At 48.0% G+C, this 22,135-nt stretch overlaps 1 protein-coding gene and 1 long non-coding RNA gene across 3 annotated transcripts in view; one reads left to right on the plus strand and one right to left on the minus strand.

The window, feature by feature from the left end:
• Positions 1-2,198: 2,198 nt before the first annotated feature.
• Positions 2,199-22,135, minus strand: part of Otog (otogelin) — a 75,622-nt gene continuing 55,685 nt past the window's right edge. For both annotated transcript variants that reach the window (XM_078046389.1, XM_005326853.4), the window contains exons 37-56: positions 21,692-21,860; positions 21,232-21,377; positions 20,334-20,423; positions 17,131-17,314; positions 14,743-14,963; positions 14,445-14,583; positions 12,806-13,000; positions 12,399-12,611; positions 11,704-11,808; positions 11,436-11,543; positions 10,940-11,041; positions 10,570-10,668; positions 9,457-9,497; positions 8,398-8,473; positions 8,113-8,291; positions 7,243-7,347; positions 6,930-7,049; positions 6,008-6,053; positions 3,811-3,890; positions 2,199-3,700 (exon numbers count right to left, since the gene is read on the minus strand). In XM_078046389.1, the coding sequence (XP_077902515.1) occupies positions 3,500-3,700; positions 3,811-3,890; positions 6,008-6,053; positions 6,930-7,049; positions 7,243-7,347; positions 8,113-8,291; positions 8,398-8,473; positions 9,457-9,497; positions 10,570-10,668; positions 10,940-11,041; positions 11,436-11,543; positions 11,704-11,808; positions 12,399-12,611; positions 12,806-13,000; positions 14,445-14,583; positions 14,743-14,963; positions 17,131-17,314; positions 20,334-20,423; positions 21,232-21,377; positions 21,692-21,860 (2,619 nt within the window). In that variant the 3' untranslated portion in view covers positions 2,199-3,499. The remainder of the gene's footprint in view (positions 3,701-3,810; positions 3,891-6,007; positions 6,054-6,929; positions 7,050-7,242; positions 7,348-8,112; positions 8,292-8,397; positions 8,474-9,456; positions 9,498-10,569; positions 10,669-10,939; positions 11,042-11,435; positions 11,544-11,703; positions 11,809-12,398; positions 12,612-12,805; positions 13,001-14,444; positions 14,584-14,742; positions 14,964-17,130; positions 17,315-20,333; positions 20,424-21,231; positions 21,378-21,691; positions 21,861-22,135) is intronic.
• Positions 8,274-13,414, plus strand: LOC144377082 (uncharacterized). Its single transcript, XR_013437729.1, has 2 exons — positions 8,274-8,875; positions 11,357-13,414. It is a non-coding gene; the product is annotated as an uncharacterized LOC144377082 (long non-coding RNA).

Genomic DNA, 22,135 nt, shown 5'->3' on the forward strand with positions numbered 1-22,135 from the left:
CCTGTGTTTACCTGGGCATACCTGGATAATCCAAGTTAATCTCCCAATTGCAAGATCCTTAACATAATCACATTTGCAAAATCCCTTTTACCATGTTAGGCAATGTATTTACAGTTTCCAGGGGTTAGACGTGGGCATTTTTGGAGGGGTGTTTTTCAGTGTACCACAGCTTCCTAGAAGTAGGATGATGTAGTTAAAAGATTTATTTTTAATAAATCCACATCTCCAAATTCTACTTGTGAACACTCACATCAACACTGCTGGTACTGGCCTTTCAGAGGGCAAATGGACAATGTTGACAATGGTTCAAAGTTTTTACATCTCGTCTTCTCACAATGCAGAGCAGCATTAGTGATTTGCCTCATGTTAATCTTTTGCTAGAATTTCTTGGCCTAAAAGAGTTGTCTTCCCCAAGATCAAGTTGTAAAACAAGATTAGGAGTTTTTGCCAAAAGATTGGAATGGAAGGTTGGCTTCTGGTGGGAACAGGTAGTAGGTGGTGACTGGATGGGAATAGAGAGGTGAGGTGGGGGATGAACAGCCAGACACATTGTAATGCCAGCAATGGGTATCACCAAGAGAAGCTATGGCCTCCTGTGGGTATACCGTGGGGGTGGAGCAGGAAAGCTGAGAACTGCTGCTGACAGGAGCCAAGGAGGGCCAGCTCCTAAAGCTGGTCACCAGTGACAGACTGAATGTGGAAAACACATTTGAAAGCCCAGGACTACCCTCCCAAACTGAGACTGCAGAAAGACACTAGGCCAAGGCTGGCTCACTTAATCTGATGCCCTCTGCCTCTGTCCATACAGCCTCTGACTAAAACTGGCCCTGTTCAAAAAACTAATTTGTCATACTGAAAATAAGCAGATGGGAGTGCCAGTGAGGTGAGGGATGAACAGTTGGGAGCATTAGGATTCCTGTAATGGCTGAAAAGCCACTTTGTATCTTAGTCTAAATATTTATATATAAATTTGGTAGAGGAAATTGGAGATTTAATACAGGAGCACTTTACCACTGAGCTACACTCCTAGCCCTTCTTTTTATTTTTTAATTTTTTGAGACAGGATCTCTCTAAGTTGCTGAGACTGGCCTTGAACTCACAATCTTCCTGTCTCAGCCTGCTAAGTCACTGGAAGTATAGGCATGCATCACTACACCTGGCTCTTGCTGTATATTTTTAAGTCATTTTTCTTTAAAGATATAGTTAATGTCATATTCTGTTGAGCTTAGGGTTCAAAATTCTGAAAGCAATTGGTACGTGATTTAGGGAGTGTGTTGTGGCTAAGGACCATGCACCATTGATCCTCATCTATCGTGGAGAAATTTGGAAGCCCTTCCCCACTCCCTCTCTCTCTGTAATAATGAAAAGTTAAGAAGTATGAAGTATGCACTTAAGGACACCTGTCTTTTAAGTACTGCTATAGCTGCATCACATAAGTTTAATGTGCCATTATTTCATAATCAGCAGATCAAAAATGTTACCTAATTTTCATTCTTATTGCTTCCTTGACCCATTGCTAATTTAAAAGTGTGCTGCTTAAGAGGCTATAAGTCTCCTTTTTCATTAGGAAAAAACCCAAGGTCCATGTCAGCAGTCAGGTGGACTATGAGAGGAGAAAATTAGGGACCTCTTGTATTCTAAGCACTGACTCAGTCCTAGGAGCTTCCTCCTCTTTCCCACATGGGACAACCTGGGAAAGCAGTCTCTTATTGACTCCTTAAGGTGCCAGTGATCCTTTAAAGTTGAAGGGTCACTAAAAACTCATCACTGTATTCTCCCTAGTGTTACCAGAGTGACTGCAAAACCTTACTGAACTCTTTGGGAGAACAACAGGGAAATAAATACAAAACACTGAGAGGTTAACATGAAACCTACTCTCAGGGTCTGCCTCATTCACATCCTATGTGAAAGGCATTCACTCCTGGCCCCATGGAACTGAGATCACTCCTCAGTCCTTTCACCTGAATGTCAGCTCCCAATGTCCTCTTCCTTTTTCCCACCCCTTCCTTTAGAAGCCAGTCTCCAATCAATTCAATCCCAGCCAGTAGATACCCACCCACCAAGGGTCTTCTCTGAGTGGAGCACAGGTAGGGTAGGAGAAGCCAAGCTGGCCTCTAGGCCCTGAAATAGGCTCTTCTCTTCACAGCTGAGACTTTATATTCAAAAAAACCTGTCACCCTCAGAAATGCTCAGAGGCCTGAAGTCTTCCTGGGATTTATTGATACATAAACAGAACACAGTTACAGGAGCAAAGAAGCTGTTGGGGAAGCTGGGCACCATCCTGGCACAGCCTCCTGACCCCAAGGGGTACCAGGACAGCCACACCTCTGCAGACATTCAGGGAAGTGCAGGGCCTGAGCAATGTCAGGTGCCCTTTGGATCCAGTAACACAAAAGGGCACAGGAGGCAGAGGATTTGCAGAGTGGGGTATGGATAGGAGTTCTGGCCTTGGCTAAGGACCCTCTGGTTTGGGGATAAGGTTCTGACAGATGCTCTGGGCTGCTGAGCCACATACACACAGGGTGTATTTTCTACCAACAGACACTTTTCCACTAAATAGACCATGAAGCACAGAGCCTGGAATGGCTGAGCCACAAAGGCAGGCCCCTCCAGAGACCAGCTCTGATATGTCCTTGGAGAAGAGGCTGAGCCAGGAGCTGTACTTGCAGACTGGAAACATTCATCACATAACCAAGGGCCCCCTCAGGAGGGTGAGATGCCAACAGCATTTGAGATGAGATACACTGGACTCCTGCTAATGAGCTTATTCCTCCTTCCACCATCTCAAAGAGCCAGCTCATCTGCCAGGATGCTTGGCTTGGGCGTAAGGGGGTGTGTATAGAGATGCAGGCCTCAGCCTGCTCTCCTAAGTCATTTCCTGAATTACAATATCAATGCAGGAGAAGGGAATCTGAGGGTCACTGAGTCCACTCCTCAGTTTTTGTGCCTAGCCTCAGACATCTCTGTGAAAGGACCTGGTCCCTCAAGTCTAGCTCTTTTACTTTTTTCAAGAGTCCTGGACAGCTCTATACAGGCCTCTTTTCTTTGACTGGGTCTATGTTTCTCCTGTGATTAAAAGGGTGTAGAAAGAACCAGGCCGCCACACCCTGACCCTATGCGTGGTCTGGGGTCTGCTCTGGTCCCAGCTTCTAGGGAAAGTTCCAACTCCCTCCACCAAAGAACCATGACCAGAATTACAAATATACAGGGGATGGCCCTGGATCTGCAGTCAGTTCTTAACCTCAATCCAAACAGAATTGAATTTCCAGAATCCTGAGCTGAGACACTTTCCAGTGTGTGGAAAGGGTGACCAGAAAGGGAGCCAGGAGGACAAGTGTGGCCTATTCTGGTCCCTCTTTGGGCCTCTGCCCATCATTCCGTGCTCAGCACATACAGCTCTCCACCACCTTTGCCCACCTCCCTCTAAAAATTCTTGTGCTGTCTGGAAGCAGAATATTGGGGTTGGCACACATGGCCCAGTCAGCCCAGCCCCCAAGCTTCAGGACCATTGGCAGGCACAATCGGTGGGCTCCTGCACTGTGTAGGGCACCCAGGTGGCGTTGGCAGCACAGAAGAGCTGCACCGAGCGCCGCTGCAGTCCCACCTCTCGGCAGCACTTGCAGAAGCGAGCATAGGTGTTGATATTGTGGTTGTAGATGCTGGCAGAGGGGCACCTCCCATCGCAGGACACTAGGTTGACCTGGAGACAGGCAGGCCAGTGAGGCGGCCTGCAGAGTGCTTGCTTCCCAAACCCCCTTCATCCCCATCTTTGCCTATCCCCAACCCCACCGCCATGCCGCAGTCACGCACAGGGGTGTTGCTCCTGCAGTCATTCTTGCGGATGGTCATGCGGATGGTCACCTTCTTGCAGGAGCGCCCATCCTCCTTACCTGGGGGAACAGGGTGGGAGAGGCAGCTGTGGCCCAGATGGGTTCCCTGGGGGCAACAGGGTGGGCCAGCCTGGGGCAGTTAGTGTCATGCTTGAGGGTCCCACTTCCAGGTTAGTGCCCATGCATTAGTGCCCCTCCCCGTGTTTTAACTCAATGCCCTGGAAGGAAGTGGAGTGGGGGAAGGCAAAGGTAACATAGGGAGCAACCCTGGGTGTGTCTGCACCCCTTTCTGAGCTTCAATTTTCCTACTCTGAGAGGGCTTCTAGCCTTCCTTCAATTCTCTGAATGAATGGAAACCCCATTCATTAGCATCCAGTCCCTAGCAGAATGCTTCACATGACAGCTTCAATGGATTTCCATATCTGTCAAATGGAGCCAGGGATTTGCCCACCTCAAAGAGCTGTTGTTAAGTATGGAAATTGATCAAGTGTGGGGTTTCTTCTGCTCTGAGCAGGCCTTTCACAACCAGTCATGTGACTTACTCTTGCCTTCAACATCCCTTCACTGAGACCTTTTCTGATCCTCCTTGGAACTGCGGCTCCCTCTGTCCCTCCACCCAGTCCTTTCTTCCTGATCTTCCCTTGTCTTATTTATATCCAGGGCACAATCACTGTCTTATCAGTGACACATATGCTGTTGAAGCATAAGTTTAAGAGCTTTCCCTTGCCTGGGCCCCTTCCATACTCTGCCACCCTCAAAATATTCACTTTCACACCTCAATATAGATTTATCATTTTGTGTTCATTTCCTCAATGAAGATCCCCAAATTGCATAAGGTTCACGCCCCACACAACTCTGTGCCTCTGTTCTATGATCTGTTTATTTGTTCTTTCTCTCCCACTAAAATGTCAGCTCCAGAAGGCCTTATTTATATGGTGCTTATGGCATTGAGCTGATGTTCAACAATCCACTGGACTCATGGACTCACTCTGTAAAAGCCTAGGAAGCCTACCAGAAATGGGCCGGAATCCTATCTCCTGGCTACCAAGCCTCACCACAAGGAGACAGGAGAACCATGGGCTGTCCTGGTCACAGCCCTCTGGGTACTGAACAGAGACTGACTTAAGTTACCAGCTGGAGAAAAGCGTGGCAGCACTGGGCACTGGTGGGCATTAGGTGAGAGGGTGCTGCTCAAGCATTCCCATGCAAGCAGGGGATGCAGCTCACTACGCAGCATGCGCTGTGGCCAAGGAGCAGGGGCCTCCCCCTCCCTAGCCCCCGGAGCTTGGGGCCACCTAGCAGAGGGGATGCTGTTGTAAATAGCAGTGCGGCTGCCTGCCTCCAGTCCTGTGAGTTTCCAAGAGAAGTACCTGGGTGGCAGTGGGCACTAACCCGTGGAGGAGAGGCAGGGCTAACGGGGACCACGGGAAACAGAGTCCCCAGGGAACCTGGGGAGAGGGACATGGATTGCAGATCAAATGGGGGCACATGGGACATTCAGGGAGCATGAGGTATGGGAGAGGGATCAGATAATGAGGCCCTGAGCCCAGTGTCCTTGTAGCATGTAGTATGAACATAAAAGAGCCCAAATTACAGCCCTCTGGGGACATGGTCTGATAATCCTAGGAGAAGGACAGGCACATGGGCAAAGGTCCTTAGACTGATTGCTCTGTTCATGCCAGCAAGGTTGGGGCTATAGGCTCTGAATGTTCAGGGGCCCAGGAGCCAGGAAAAAGACAGATATACAGAGCTGTCATTCTGACTTAGGGACCCTGGAAGCCTGAATCTCACTCAGGAGGCACGTCCATGACCAAGACTCCTGACCACAAAGGACAAAATCCATACGGTGGATATCTGGGCTGGGGGTCTTGGCAGAGGCAGGAAGAGGCAGAGTGTCTGGTGAGCTACTGACCTACTAACTACAATGTCTCAATATCCCCTGTCTCCACAAAGAAGAAAAGGCCTTGTATTGGAATAAGGGCATGAGCATGGCCTCTGGCCACCTTCTTCTTCTTCTTTTTTTTTTTTTTTGCCAGTGCCATGTGCTTAATGTCAAGGGGTGTCCCTTCTCCTACTCAGCTCTGAAGAGTTGCTATCATAAGTGCCAGTCCAGGCCCTCTGACCCCTGACATGACATTAGCACCCCTCACCCTTGGGCCTCCACCATGCTCACTCACATGTCCTACAGCATCCTTCCAAGGAAGGTACCACAGAGCCCCCAACCTGGAGGGAGAGAAAGGAAAGGGAGGGTGAAGAGCTTTGTTCCAGGACAGAAGCCAAGGTCCCAGCAATAGGCAAAAACAGTCAGTTTTGACTGACTGTTCCTTCTATTCCTACCATGAATGTCCAGGCAGGAGTTCCAGGTGCAGGCCATGGGAAAGCCAGAGGGGCTAATCTGACTGACTAGACAACCAGCACTAAGTGCCTGTAGCCCCCAGTGTGGCTGCAGCTTTGGTAAAATGGCGCAGAGCCTCCTTTCTTTCCTGAGGCAGCTCCCCTCGTATTCCTCTACTGACTCTGTGCTGGGGAAGAGGAGGATTTGGGAACATCCCACCATTAGTGCTTCCCTGCAAGTATGTGTGCACATGTGTGATGCTGCAGGTATAAGAGTGCGCCTGTGTGTGTCTCTGTGTGTATTTATGTATTAGTTCTCTAGGAAAGTATCAGAATCTTCAAATGTCCAGTGTTAATCTCAGGCACTTTAATAATTCAACAATAATCCCTAAAGTTCCAAGCATCCTTTTCCATGAGAAATGCCCATGTTGACAGCTGTCTGTGCTAGGACTGGACACCTGTCAGCCCATCACAGGACTGGCCATGCACTGCTTGAGATGTGTCTGAGTATACCTGGAACATGTGACAATGTATGTTTGCATTCACTGATGTGTGGTCATGTGATTTGTTAGGATGTGGGATGTGAAGTAGTCAGAGAAAAAAATTGCATGGAGAGAAGTGGATTGGGGTGGCAGTGCAAGCACAGGTTCCAGGGAACCCTGGTTCCACACTCCTGCACATGGGACTCCCACCCTGCCCCAACAGCCATCAGTGAGGCAGACCATGCCTTGGCCTAGGCCATGCTGTAGGAGGAGGTGGACTGACCTTGGCGCACTCAGTCTCATTGAGTGGTGGGCAGCTGATGGGCGAGCGGACAAGCACGGCACCCAGGGGAGTGCTGCCACAGTGGTGTCGAGTGCAGTCTGCGATCCAGGATGCCCCTGGCTGGAGGGCACAGAGGTGAGCAGTGGGGGCTTGTGGTCAGATGGATGGCACAGGCCTGAGGACAGTACAGTCCAGGACCTGGCACTGCTCAGAACCCTGTCTGTACTGAGCCCTGGCATGGGAGCCAAAGAAGGTACTGGTCCTAGTGTCCCTTTCTGAGACATCTGCCCAGGTGGGCTCAGGGGCTGCTTACCAAGAACAGGGAGGTGGTGCCATTGGGGAAGGTGAAGAGGCAGGACACGTTCCTGCAGGAGCCACAGCAGGCTGCCAGGTCTCGGGGGTGCTCATACTCCTGGTTCTGCAGACCAGAGTGGGATGGGATGGCATCAGCCAGGTTCCCGCCCACCTCTGCCTCCAGCCCTTCACTGTCTATTTGTCTCCAAGTGAGACCAGAGCCCCAGAAGGCCTCCCTGTAGGTGCTCAGGAAGGGGAACTACCAGCCTCCTCCTCTCTCAGGCAGCCAGACAGTTCATCCTACTCTCTTCCCTAAGACCCCTTATTGCCAGTGCCCATCAGCCATGGTGTCAGAGCATTTCCACCCTCCACCACCTGAGAGACAGCATTCTGGTAATTAAAGTGCCAGTTTTGGTTCTAGACAGACCTCAATTTAAGTCCCAGTTCCTGTGAGACTTTTGACAACTGGTTAAACCTCCCTAAACCTTACTTTTCTCTTCTGAAAAATGGGAATAAATCTAACCCCTTTTGTTCAAATAATATTTACTTAGCCCTTACTAGAAGCCACTAGTAAGTACTCACTGTTGAAAGTACTGGGCATGTAGAAGGGCTCAGCAAATAGTAACACCACAAATAAATAAACCAAAAGGATAAATGTCAAATACCCATATTTTCCAGGACTTAAATTTGTCCCTTTGCTCTTGATAGTCCCCTCCTGGCCTCTCTCATCCTGCCTTTCTTTAGAGGTCTTGAAGGCTTCTCTGATACCCACTCTCTAGACTTGTTTGAAGGGCTCCTGGCAAGATTCTAGGCTCCCCCTGATTTCTGGAGAGCCTAGTATCTACCAGCCCAGCCCTGCTGACCCCCATGCATCCGTGCTGCCCCCTACCGCCTCGCAGTGGACATCACACAGCACGGAGGTGGTGTTGATCTGATAGAAGCTGGTGAGGGGGTCGATCAGGTCCGTGCAGCGGGAGGTGTGGCACACGCCATCTGCCGAGAGCTCCACCACTGTCTGGCCAGGCTGCATCACCCCCAGCTCACGGCTGAGACACACGGGGGCCTTCACTGGGAGGGCAAGCAGTGTGATAAGTCATCCAGAGCCCAGCTTCCACATGGCCTCCACCTGGCTGGCCAGCCCAGGCTCTAGCCACAGACCCCTTGCTCTGCTCACCGCACTCGTACTTGGCGCAGCCGCACACGTTCTCCTCACTGTGCATGAACTCCTCATCAAGCTGGGACTTCTCCCACTGGATGGGGCAGAGGGGGTCAGCACCTTGGGTGCAGGCCCTGTCCCATCTTTAGGAACAGTCTGCCACCAGGGCCCCTCTTTGTGTCAATTGCCTCTGTAGTGGGCGGGTGGGGCTGGCAGGCCTGGGGACCCTTGGCACCCTGGAAGCTCACTCACTCTCCCCACTCCCAAGCCTCCCTCTGAGGAGCATCCCCCCTGGCCTCCCTCCTTCATGGAGGGACTGTTCCTCTGCTGCTGGCCTGGTGTCCCTCTTGGCTCACATTACCTCCTATCTTTCTTCATCAGTTTCAGGAAGAAGAAAAATGGATGGAGATCAAAATAGGAAGAAATGTGTGCTAGAATGAGGCAAAGGTGCATGTGATCCAGAGAAGGACCTAAAGGTCACTTCACTTTTCTCAAGGTATTTTCATTGCCTTCTGTGGCAGGGCAGTCTGGTGGTTAAGGGCATGGCTCTGGCATCAATTCTTGATTCCAATCCTGGCTCTGTGGTTTACTAGCTTTGTGACTTTAACTTTGGCTCCCTTGTTTGTATAACAGATAATCACAGCATCAACCTCTTGGGGTTGTTGTTATAATCAGTATAATAATACACACAGAGGCCTGGGAAAGTTCCAGGCCTACCATAGCTTTCAATAAGCATAAGCCACCATCATGACTTTCATTGTCATCTTCATCATTGTTCCTGCCTTCATTATCTTCACCTTCCCCACCATCTGCTTCATCCTGACATCATTCCCACCATGACCACCACCATCAGCATCATCAACATAATTTATCCTCACCACAATTCTGAGTTATGATCATGCCCACCTTACAAAGGAGGGCACTGTACCCAGAAAGCCAGTGGCAGAGCTTGGGACAAGAACGCTGACTTGCATCTCAGGGCTCTTTGTACTGGAGAAGTAGGGTCTCCAGGGGAGAGGAAAGAGGAAAGGAAAGACTGGCAGACCAGGGAGGGCGGGGAGGGGCAGGTCTCCATACCAGATGGCACCGGGGCACTGGGATTGTGTCACAGTCACACTCTGAAAAACAGGAGAGGTCAGGACCCACCTTCACCAGAGATGCCCAGGTAGAAGTTCCTGGAGCTCCCAGACCGCTCATTGCAGGTGCAGCCCCACCCCCTGCCTGGCAATGATACAGCTCCAGCTCCAGCACAGCCTAGGACCATGGAGTGAGGGGAAGAGGCTAAAATCTGTGCCTCCCTCCTTCCCTGCATAGGGGCTACTGATGCCTAGTTGGGAAGGTGGGCAGTGATGGATGCTGAGTGCCAAGCTCCTCACCAGGTACAGAGTGAGGATAAATAGGCAGACAGACCACTCACAGGTTTCTTTTTATCCCTGGGATTCATCCCTCTTCCTATAGATGGGGCCTCTCTGAAAATAAACATGGCAACATAGAACTTCTGACTCTGCATATTCAAGCTGGCTTAACTTTGCCATCCCCAGCCTTTACCTGAGGGCAAGTCTGAGCCATGCAAAGCTACTAACAAATTTAGAAGACATACTAACTCTGGCTTTGAGGACCCAGAGCTGCAGGTCAGGACAGCAGGGAAACACTCTCCAGGTTCCTCACTCATGTGACAAGACATTTTAAATACCCCCTATATGCCTATGGTTTTTTTGTGCTCTGAAGACAAAGCAATGAATAAAATAGACTGAAACTCTGCCTTCTTGAAGTTTGCATTCTAGTGAGGTCTGGAAAAGACAAGCAAGTCAGCCAGAGGCAAAATAGAGTTTCTCCACTCTTTCTAAAACAACATTTTTATATAAAGTTCACTGGTTTTTATTGCTGATCATTGATACTACCACCAGCCTTCCAGAGGAAGGGGAGGTGAATTTTAATATATAAGATGTATGCTATCAGGCAGCTGCAATAAAGATTTTTAAATGGGAAATATTTTTGGAATGGGGACTTTTTTCTTCTTCTTTTTTTCCTGGAAAGATATAGGAATGCTCAGCACTCAGGGAGTGATACAGAAGGTCCCTGTTGGGGCCTGGAGAAACTGACAGTGGTGGGGTCCTTTTCCCGGACCCACTCCTCAGGAGGGGCCCTCAATCTCCACTTTGGGAAGGGTGTTCCTGACCTGGAACTTACCACAGGACTTGTAGGGGCAACAGCGGTCTGGGCTCCATACCTCGACTAGCGCAGTGCCCATGCCACATTGCACCTGGGGGCAGCGGAAGCTCTCACACACTGCCAGGGTGGAGAAGGGCAGATAACACATCAATCAAAGACACCTTGGACTGTGAATACTCAGGATGCAACACTGGCCAAGAAGAGGGACAAGAACTCCCCTTCTGTCCCCACAATATCCTTTGACACACTCTGGAGTCTAGGGAAAGTCTGGCCTCCCAATGCCTCCCCATAGGGCTCCTTCAGGAGGCCCTGGTCCTGCTCCTGGAGGCACAGAAAGGTCCTGGAGTCCCTTTCCACATGGCCCTCCATGTACCTGGCCAAGACTCACCACACTCATACAGAGGGCAGCAGAGCTCCGTGGTGTTCCTGTGCACCGTGAGTGCTTCCCCTTCCTGACACTCAGGGATAGGATCTGGACAATCGCCACAGGCTGAGGGAGAAGAGGGGTCACTGCTGTCACAGAAGTCCCCCTCATGGAGGCTTGGTGCTGAGCAGGTTGCTAGAATGGGAGAGGGACACCTCAACAGCCCAGGTGTGGCAGGAGCTAAACTAAAAGCAACATTTCAGGGAACCGGTCCTGAGGTCAGAATCTGGATCTTCTCCCAATGTTTACCCAAAGTCTGACCCTGAACAAGCTCCAATTTCTTCATGCTCAGTAACCTAGGGTAAAATGGCCCATTTAATTTTTGTCCCATACTACTTTCTGGACAGTGACTTTAGCTTTCTCCTCATGCCCCCATCACAGGAAGACCCTCAGCCTTCCTTCCAGCCACCATGACAGCAGAGGCAAGGAAGGGCTGACATCTGAGGGCACATCTACGCACCGCAGAAGTAGGAGGTACAGCAGGAGTCCACCAGGCGGCCTGAGATCAAGGTCTGGTCCTGGCGGCAATTGGGGACCAGCTCCGCTTCACACAGATTGGGGTCACACTCTGGGGAAAGAATGTAGGTGCTGAGAGCAGACACTGGCTGTCCACACCTGGGCCTCCACCCCAGCTCTGACCTAATCTCTAGCCAGAACCTAGTCCCAGAGCTGTCCTCCCCTGACTCCCCTCAGGATGATTCCATTCTCCCCACCCCCAGACCTCTCACCACAGCTGTAGCTGGGGCAGCAGGAGTCCTCCTGGAAGTGGGTGACGAGTCGGTAGCCTGGACGGCAGGTGGGGGCCAGTCCCTCACACAGAGTCTGGTTACACACTGACCCAGGGGGCACAGGACCTGTTACTTAGAGGCTGAGACATCCCCCACTGCACTCCAGCACTGACATACCCAGGATACCTGATCTTCTTACACCCCAAGTCCCCAGGTCTCCTCCTGAGAGGGGCCCCTGAGGGTCACACAAAGGCCCAGGACTTGGACAAAAGAGCAATAATCATTCATGGAGCTGTACCATGTGCCAAATGCTGCTCAAACTAGTATTAATACAATAATTAATTTTTGCAGTCAACTCAAAGTGACTATTAACTCTCATGTAACAGAAGAACAAACTGAGGCACAGCCAATGTTACATGAGTTGCCAGAAGTCACAGGCTACAAGGTGGTGGAAGAAGAGCTCACCAGGTGTCTGACCTAGGGCCAATGTCTTTAAATTAAACACTACCTCATACCCACCCAAACCTCAGCTCCTGCCTGCCCCCACCCCTGGCGCGGTTCTCCACTCCTCCCAGCTCACCCCACACAAGATGCTTCAATTTTTTCAGGCCTCACCCATCAGGTTTGCCAGGCAGGGCTGGAGTCATTTAACTGTCTTATAGTTGAGGGCCAGGGAAGTAAAGGCTGGGACTCACCACAGACAGTCCCCAGGCAGCAGGGGTCCTCAGTGGGCAGGAGTAGGGCCTCTTCCCCAAAGCGTGGGCAGCTTTCAGGCCGGGGGCGAGGACATTCCAGGTCCACTGGTACGATGGTGTCTGGGGCTTGACACCGGTGCTGGCAGCAGCCGCTGAGGGAGCTGTTCCAGGTCTCCCCCAGGGCCCGCGGCACCCCCATGCTGTCGGTGCATGCTGCAGTGGAGGCATGTTGGGGCACAGAGGATTGAGGAAGAGAGAAGACCCAGACTGTCCCAGGCTAGACCCTCCCTGCCATACTGACCATTCCAGAGCAGAACTGAAAGGACACAGAGGGACCCCAGTTATGAGGAGCTATGAGGAGCTGAGGCCAGCCTGGGAGGGCCTGCACAGGGAGGGAAGGAACCTACCACACTTGTCCTCGGGGATGCAGAGCGCAGAGTGGCGCCGGTGCAGAATGGTGCCCTCAGAACAGACGCAGCCCTCACCCAGTACCTGGCACTGCTCAGGGTCCAGTGGACCCAGCATCCCATCCTGGCATGACTTGGGGGGCTCACAAGCTGCCACACAAGCTTGGTAGGTAGAATCACTGGAGCACAGGAAGGCTGCAGGGGCAAAGTGGGTACCAGAACTAGTTCAGACCCTATGTAGGGCTCCCCACTGACAGCCAAAGAGCAGGAAGTGGTGAGAAGAGGGCTCAGAGAACTGAGAGTACCTAAGTCAAGGGGCTTGGTGTGAGACCTCCTTCCTCTCCATCAGAAGTCAGCAAAGTACAGCCCACAGCCCAAATCCTGCCTGTGAAGTTGTACTGGAATGTAGCCATGGCATTTCTTGCACGATTCTTTCATATATTATATATCATCTGTGGCTCTTTTTGTAATATTGTCCTTGTACTAGAGAACATATGGCCCACAAAGCCTCAAATATTTGCTATCTGCCCTTTTAAGAAAAAGTTTGCTAAGCCCTCACTCTAGATGACTGTTTTCACTGTTTGACTATAATAAATAGATTTTACATCATGGTGCAGTCCCCACAAGTGTGTTGGACAGTGGTCCTTGAGCCTGACTGCAAAAGAATCTTTTGGCAATTTTGAAAACACCATTACTGGGAACCTGTCCCTGACCAGCTGAATCTCTGACTGGAAACCCGAGCATTGATATTTTCAGAAGTTCCCTGTGTGACTAAAAAGGGTAGTTGGGATTGAGAATGGCTGATGTATTGAAACTAAAAATATTTGTCTAAAATAATATTTAATCTTCCTATATGCAATACAATTTAGTATTTTCTATTCTATTCTATTACACTTTTTAAAATGCTAGTGCTGGCCCCCAAGTTAACTTCATACCCCCCTGTGTTAGGGTCCAAGGTTTGAAAAACTCTACAGTAGGTATTTATGTCTTTTCCTCTTTATCTGTCATTTTATAGGTATGGTCTTCCCTAACACTTTACAGGTATGAGCTGTACCCAACCTTTTTGTATGTGCTAGTGTTTAGAAATCAGATTGCTCTATCCCAGGCCATGCCTGCCTACTTACTATTGAGTGGAGATTAGAAGGGGGTAGATCTTATTTCCAACATCAAGGAAGGAGGAAGAGACCAAAATAAAAAATTAGGGCAAGAGAACTAATATTTGCATGCTAGTAACCATGTGATGGGCATGTGTAGGGCACCCTGCACACATTATCTACTATCATCTTCAAGATGATGCCAGAAGGAAGCTATAATTATTATCCCCATTTTATATATGGGAAACTCAAATAAATTTAAAAATATATTAAAATAAAATAATTGCTTTTTGAATTTTTAAATTTAATTTTTAAAAATTTATGATAATAAATTATAATAAAATAATTTTTATTGCTTAATATAAAATATAGATTGTTCATGAAATACTATTTATAAGTTTATTAATTAATATAAATCAACAAATGAAGGAACAGCTAAATTTGGAAAAGCATAGACTTAAACATGGGTCTGGAAGCCTCTTTATACTCTTAACAGGATGAGAACAAGAGTCCCAAAGGCAGAGATTCCCTGTTCCCCAACTCACGACAGTAGTCAGAGCGCCGCCACTCAATGCACACATGGAACTTGTGGCACATAGCCACGTATACGGTCAGTGCCACACAGGGTTGCTGCACATACTTGGTGTCCCGGATCCAAAGCTCACAGAACGACTCTGGGGGAACCTGGGCATATGCATCAGGCAGTGCTGTCTACCTTAGTGCCCCAAATCCCAGGACCCAGCTCCTCCCAGCCATGCCCAGGGAAAAGACTGTGCCTCTGCAAGTGGCTGCTGCCCCCTACCCAAGCCCAGGAGGTCTCCCCATGCTGAACTCAGCACATACAAAACGGTGACAGGCGCTGAAGGTGCGGTTGGACACCATGCGAAGGCAGGGAGAGCAGTCTGCAGTGGCACAGCTGTCTGGGCGGAACCGGGTCTGGCCTTCTGAGGTCAAGGAGCTGGGCACCTGCCAGCTGTCCAGAAAGGGAGCAGGGTCCTCAGCCCTGCCCACCACAGAGCCATCCTTCAGGGTGAGGTCATTGGCTGCATCTCCATCACAGATCCCTGAAAGGGGCAGAATTATTCCAATAGTCACAAAAGCCACTACCCTCTGCCAAGTCCTCAGTTCTCACTCTGAAGGTTCACCATGACAATTCTTTGGAAAGTATTACTATTATCTCCATTTTATAAATAAGGGAAATGAGGTACAAAGAAACTAGGAAAACTCCTGTGAAAGAAAATGTCTTTGTCCTAAGGAAATACACTCAAAGTATTTAGGGATAAAAGGAGAGAAGTCTTGAATCTGTTTCCAAATGGTTCAGAAAGTGCACACATGCATATGCACATATGTATACACAAGTTGTATGTACGTACATACGTATATGCATGTATGTATACATGTATGTGTATATATATGGAGGGAGAAGCAAAAGCAAAAAAATGTGAATAAGTAGTATGACTGGGCAAAAAAATAATGGGACTTCCTTATAATATTTTTTCAACTTCTAAGTCTGACATTGAAATACAAAGTTATCCGAAAGAATATGCTTTAGTGGAAACTGCTGGTTAATTGTAACACTGGTTACCTCTTCTTTGTCGAGCCAGTTAGCCTATTCTGCCCAGCCTCCCTTGTGGCTGGGTGAGACCATGTGACTGAGTCCCAGCCAATAGTATGTGAATAGAGGTGCAGGGCACCATTTCCAGACCTAGTCCACAGAAACTTCCCAAACACATTTCCTCTGTAGGGTTGGTAGCTTGTGCTAAAAATGGCAGAGCCACAAGATAGAAGGCATCTGGGCTTTGAGTAATCACTAATCATTTGGAACTTCTGACTTCATCTCACACTCTAGCTCCAGACACATACTTCTCTGCCTGAAATGCTTTCTTAGACATGCTTTTTTCAAGGGCATCTCAGATGCACCCATTCATGCCCTTCCCAATTCTACATAAGAGTTGCTGGTTTGCAGGTATTTCTTTCACAAAAAGTGACAGGACTCATTTTCCTTTGGATTCTCACTTATCTCATCATTCCCCCGTTTGTCTAGTGGGATGCTCAGGATATTAGTTCAGATAAAATAGAGCTATAATCTGACTTTCTGCTCTGACATCTCCAACTACCAGTTTGGTGAATATGAAGCATAATTTGAGTCAAAGCTCTCAGATCTTATTAACAGTCTTAATGGACACATGTTAGGTCTTGATATTGAGTCACCGAGGGGTATCACAAAAGCATCCTTGGAAGAGTTGACCTGCTGACCACAGTGCTCTTTGCTAGGGATGAGCAGAGTATAAGGCAGAAATGGTGAGAAAGGAATGGTTGTGGTGGTACTGGTGGTGGTGGGGTGTGTGTGCACATGCACATGTGTGAGTGTAATGAAAGATGTGTCAGTGAGAATGGAAGCCCCATCAAACTGGGATTTTATTTTGCTTACCGTTCTTTCCCCAGTGACTGGTACTTAGTAATTATGTGTGGCACAAAGGAAAAATTAGCATGGGGCTGATTCACAAGTACAAGAGCACGTGTAGGGGACATTTTGAATGCAGGGGCATGAATATGAATGAACACAATGGGTGCAGGTGGAGGATGGCGGTTGGGAGTGAGTGTGTGTGTGTCCATGAGACCCATCATCATGATCACAGCAATCTGTCATGGAGTGGCCTTGCAAGGAGCAGAAGTCCACATCTAGACTCTTCCTGTACCTCTTTTTCTTAGCCAAACACATCCAGTCCTTTAGAGTATGCTCTCTGTAATCATTCTATGGTCTAAAGAGCATTAGTTCTGCATGTTGTGGCAGCTCTGCCATATGCCCTTAGGCAACCACTTAACCTCCTTGAGCCCCCTTTCTTCTTTGGTTCAATGGGAATACTAAGGACCACCTCTTGGGGTTATTGTGTGAATGACCTGGAATAAGTGAGCTCAGAGTGTGGAAGTGCTTTGTGAAGGGTCAGGCACATGCAGACGGGAGGGATTATCTGGCATTAGGAGGCTGTCAGGGAAGCTGACAGACAATCCTGGCTGAAGACAACTGGCTAAGACCACAGCACTGCACCATCTCCCTGCTAGCAGCTTCAGCTTCAGAACACAAGACCTTATACCCTGCTGTCCTGGCAGCTCTGTTGCTCCCACCCCTGGCCTAGTAAACTGTCCAGACTCTCCTGGTCCAGAAGAACCTGAGTCTGGTTGTGATGGACTAAGGAAACACTCCCCTCCCCCAGCTGGGTCCCACCTCACCACACAGGCCACGGCCTTGGGCCTTGCTGGCTTTGCTAGCCTCCAGGATCATGAGTCCTGAGCTGTGGAGCCACTGGATCTGGATGTATAAAGGAGTCCGGATCATGTACATGTGTCCTGTATCCTCAATTTGGAACCCGTACCTGTTCACAGGTGGCTGCACGGTCTGTGAGTCCACAGTTATCTGGAGAAGTGAGGGATTCAATGTGAGCACAAGTTGCCCATCTGTCCTTCCATCCATCCATCTCTCCATCCTTCCATCCGTCTGTCCATCCTTCCATTCATCCATCCTTTCATCCATCCCTTCATGCATACATCTGTCCATCCATCATCTGACAGACATTTATTAGGCATCTCCTATGTGCCAGGCTCTGTTTCAGGCACACATAACCAAGACACAGATCAAGGTGGCATGGGAGAATTTTAGAAATACTTTTATGAGCAAAAACAATAAAATTAACAGTAGGCAGGCTACATCTTGATGTTTGCATAAATATAAATCCTGAATCATTCCAATCATTTTCTTTTTTCCTGATTCTGCTCAGATAATTTCTTCTGGAAAAATTTCCCTAAATCATCAGCCTGGATTAGACATTCCTATGGGGTCAGTCCATCTCTGGGATGGACCACTGAGACAGAAATTTATTTGTTTGCTAGTCAAGTTTCCCATGAGTTTCTTAAGGGAAGAAACTATGTCTGATTCTTTGAATTCCCAGAACCTACATCTGGACTTGACACATACTGGGGGCTTAATCAGTATTTGTTAAATATTCAACACACCCAGTTCTCACACTTTTAAATTCAAAGCTATGAACTCTGCTCTATATTAACAAGATTAAATTTGGATGTATCATGGGTTATTAGTTTTATGCTATAAAACTGAGAGAGGAAAAAGATTAAAATTATAAAATATTTATTATGACTTAACCTCCTTCTTTCAAGAATAAGCTGTTTTATTAATCACTTTGCAAATTACCTAGCACATGAAAAACTGTGCTGGCATAGAGGGAATCCCAATCCAGGAGTCAGAAAACTTGTGACTTTGGACAAGTCTATCTTTCCCATAGCCTGAGCCTTCCTATTTGTTCCAAGAAGGGCTTGGGCTCCATGTTTCATGAACATTCTCCAAGTTCTGGGAGTGAATATCCATATTTGAAGCCAGAGATCCTTGTCTATGTTCACAGGACTCCAAGTGTAAGCAAGGACAACGAACAAAAGTTTCAAAGGTAAGGATTTGGACTTCCTCTTCCAACCCATACAGAGTAATAAAATCTGGATTTACCCTCTTGCCTATATAACCCCCCCAAAAAAACCTGACAAAATATATTAAAATATATTGAACAGTTGGCAGCACAATAGAGTAATTCCTGAAAAGGGGGAAACAAATGAGGTGAGCCCTATGATTGCCCATTGTTGCTCAGAGAGTTTCTAGGCCATGGTAAAAGGATAAAGCACCCAGGCAAAGCGTAGAAGTTACCCTGAATTTACAAGAGTTGGAGGTTCATGGAGGCCAATAAAGCTAGAGTTTGCAGGGCAGATTACTTTAGAGAACAGAGCTGAAGAGAAAAAGTTTGTGCTCTGAAGCTTTGTAGAGTCCCCCCTGACACTGTCCTGACTCTGTTCTGAATTTTCAGCTGAATATTAATCAGTACAGGTAAGAAAGCTACCTGAAACTAGCCTTGTTAAATTTAAAAGGGTTCAGGTTTTGACAAACTGCATTTTCTGAGTGGAGTTAAGTTAGAAATCAATAACAGAAAAGTTTCTGGAAAATCACAAAATATTTGGATACTAAATAAAACACTTATAAATAACTCATGGGTCAAATAAAAGTCAAAGGTATATTTATGTTGAACTATAAAAAAAGTATGCTGAACTAATAAAACTGAAAACAACATAATAAAACATGTACAATACAGCTAATCAGTACTTAAAGGATAAACTGTAGCACTTCAGACTTCTGAAAAAAGAAGAGAGGTCTCAAATCAATGACCTGGGCTCCTACCTTAATAAACTAGAAAAAAAAAAAGACTAAATTAAACCCAGAGTAAGTAAAATAAATATTTGAGAAGAGCAGAAATCAATGAAATAAAAAACAAAAACTATAGAGAAAACCTATGAATCCATTCTTTGAGAAGAACAATAAATCCCCAGCCAGCTGGTCAGGGACCACCAAAGACACAATTATTAGTATCAATGATGTGGGTGCCTCCTTCACCTCCTAACAACTGCTGTCTTCTGTCTCTGTGGTTTTTCCAAAATGTCATATAGATTGCACAAAGCATATGGTGAGATGCACCCACAATCAGGATGATGGAACTGTCCTATGACATGACTGTCGTGGTAGCTATGAGACTTCAGATTGTATATTATTAAACAGAATAAATTTATGTGTGTAAATTATGCCTTAATTTTTAAGAATGAAGAAATAAAAAGACTAAGCAATGAAATTCAGGGAATATTTTCCATAAGCTTTCATTACATGATAACCCCACTGTCCCTAGCCCTATTTATGAGAGCTCTAGTGTGATGACCTTGAGTTCAGAGATCAAGAGCAGATTCCTATAGGAAGGCTGCGGGTCTTTACACAGGAATGGGGGTGGAAATCATTACTCTGAGAATGGAGACATAGACCAGCCTGATAGGCAATCCTCTGCAGCTGGCACCCCTGATCACAGACCACACCCTCAAAGTGACCTTCCTGCTCCTTTGTACTTTAGTACTGTCCTACCTACATGTGCCTTGGAGGCTGGTATATAGTCAGTCCCTCTTGTGGGGAGGGAACCCCACTCAGGGTGGGCTGACCATTGGAGATTTAATTTCAAGCTTATGAAGCTTAGATTCAGGGATTCCTCACTTATATACCTCCTGAATTGTGCCCTATTAATGTGTTTACATGGCCATATGTTTTTATAAAAATTGCAAAAGTGAGATATTTTAACAGCAATTATTTAAGGCCACCGTGTCTTGCCATTTCATGGTCATCTTATCACAATCCCTCCTGGTGCCTTCCTCCCCGTCAATGGAGTGGGAACAACTATTCTAATTAAAATAACTTCTAGATACACCTAATTTTGCTGTAATAAAAGAGTCTCTTCCTGCTCCTTGGCCCCAATTAAGTAAGTCTCAAGGCCCCTCCATCCTTGGATACCCTGACCCTCTATGACTGCTGCCCTGCATGGAGCTCATGTCTTTGATACACTCACCTTCCTATTGAAGCGGTCAACTGTGATCTGATGGGCCAGGTGAGTCACATTTAGTACCACCAGACAGAATGGGGGCCAGTTCAGATGTCCCTGCAGAGAGAACCCAGCCTCATCAACCCAGACCCTTGTTTTGAGTTTTGCTCAAAGTAAACATGTACAGCAAGTGTGAGCACACTCACAGGGATGAACAAGGTACACGAAATCTCACAGAACATTTCTGGTTGCACCTGACCTCATGAAAACCCAGCCAAAAATAAATAAAATAAATAAGAAAAAAGCTGCCTCCTTCCACCTGGCTCATGGGGGCACCCTAGTAGGCAATCCTCTGCAGCTGGCACCCATGATCACAGACCACACCCTCAAAGTGACCTTCCTGCTCCTCTGTACTTTAGTACTGTCCTACATGTGCCTTGGAGGCTGGTATACTGAGAATGGTGTCAGCCCCAGAAGGGCCAAGAGTGGTGCTCTCCACTCAACTCTTTCCCATTGTCACTTGGGGAGCTATCCTGAGAGATCATTCCAAGAGATTCCTGGGAGACAGAGGAAGCTGCAGAAGAGGTGTTTTCACATCTGTCCTCACCTCTGGGACCCTTTGAAACCAGCTAATGAGCCAAGCACAGTGGTGCACATCTGAAATCCCAGATACTCAGGAGACGGAAGCAGGAGGATTGCAAGTTCAAAACCAGCCTCAGCAACTTAGCAAGGCCCTAAGCAATTTGGCAAGATCCTACCTCAAAATAAAAATAAAAAGGGCTGGGGATGTGCCTCAGTGATAGAGCATCCCTGAGTTCAATTCCTGGTACAAACAAAACAAAACAATCAGCTCACTTCTCAATTGCCCCTCTAAATCTAGTTCAATTCTCAGGGCGTGTCAGGAAGGGAGGCAAGGCACAGTCACCAGGTTGGCACTTTTGCAGTCCAGGACATGGACACTGATCATTTCGTCTGGGCTCTGGCTGAGGATGTAGATGGCCTCCTTGAACAGGGCTACATGACTCCCATCGAAGGTCACGAAGCTCAGGTCAGGGAAGATTGAGCATCGACCTAGGGGCAAGGGCACGGGTAGGGCAGGAGGAAAATAAACAGATGCCTCCAAGGCCAAGGCCACTTAGGAAGACAGGGCAGGTGCCTGGGCCCTTTCCTAGATTATTCAGAGGCCTTGGGGTCTGGAGAGTGCCTCAGATCAAGTGTCTCACAGAGATCAGAGGCTGCAAGGGTAGGAAATCTGCCAGGTCAGAGGATCATGCTGATGAGAAGCCCATGGGAGAGGAGGCAAGGGAACACACAAATCAGGGGTAGAGGTCACATTGGGTAGGAGTACAAGAGGACACCGAGGCTTTGGCTGACCCATGACTCACAGGCACATTCCCAGAGGGGGCAGCAGCGGTCCCCGCCCACCCGCACTGCAAGGCCCAGGACCCCACAGCGAGGGGGTGCAGCGCTCTGAGGACAGTGCTGGGACTGGTTCACACGAATCAGCTGGCCTTCTAGGCAGATGTGGCGGACGCAGTCCTGCTCTGCAATTGGCTGGGCACAGAGTGGAGAAACAGCATGAATGCTCATCCCAGGGGCTACAGTCCCTCCTCTCCCCCCAAATCTGCTGGAACAATGCAGGTTTCTAATAGGGCGGGGGACTTTGAAGTAAAACTACTAGGAAATGGTGCCCTCACCCTCTACCAGTCTACCAAACTGGGGTCTGGGGCTGCATATAGTGACAGATTGGGGACCAAGGGACAGATTCCCTGAAACCTCTGCATATCCACCTGCCCTCAGGTACACAGACAAGTCATACAAGCTCACAC

This window comes from Ictidomys tridecemlineatus, chromosome 4 (assembly GCF_052094955.1).
Source record: "Ictidomys tridecemlineatus isolate mIctTri1 chromosome 4, mIctTri1.hap1, whole genome shotgun sequence".
NCBI lineage: Eukaryota > Metazoa > Chordata > Mammalia > Rodentia > Sciuridae > Ictidomys > Ictidomys tridecemlineatus.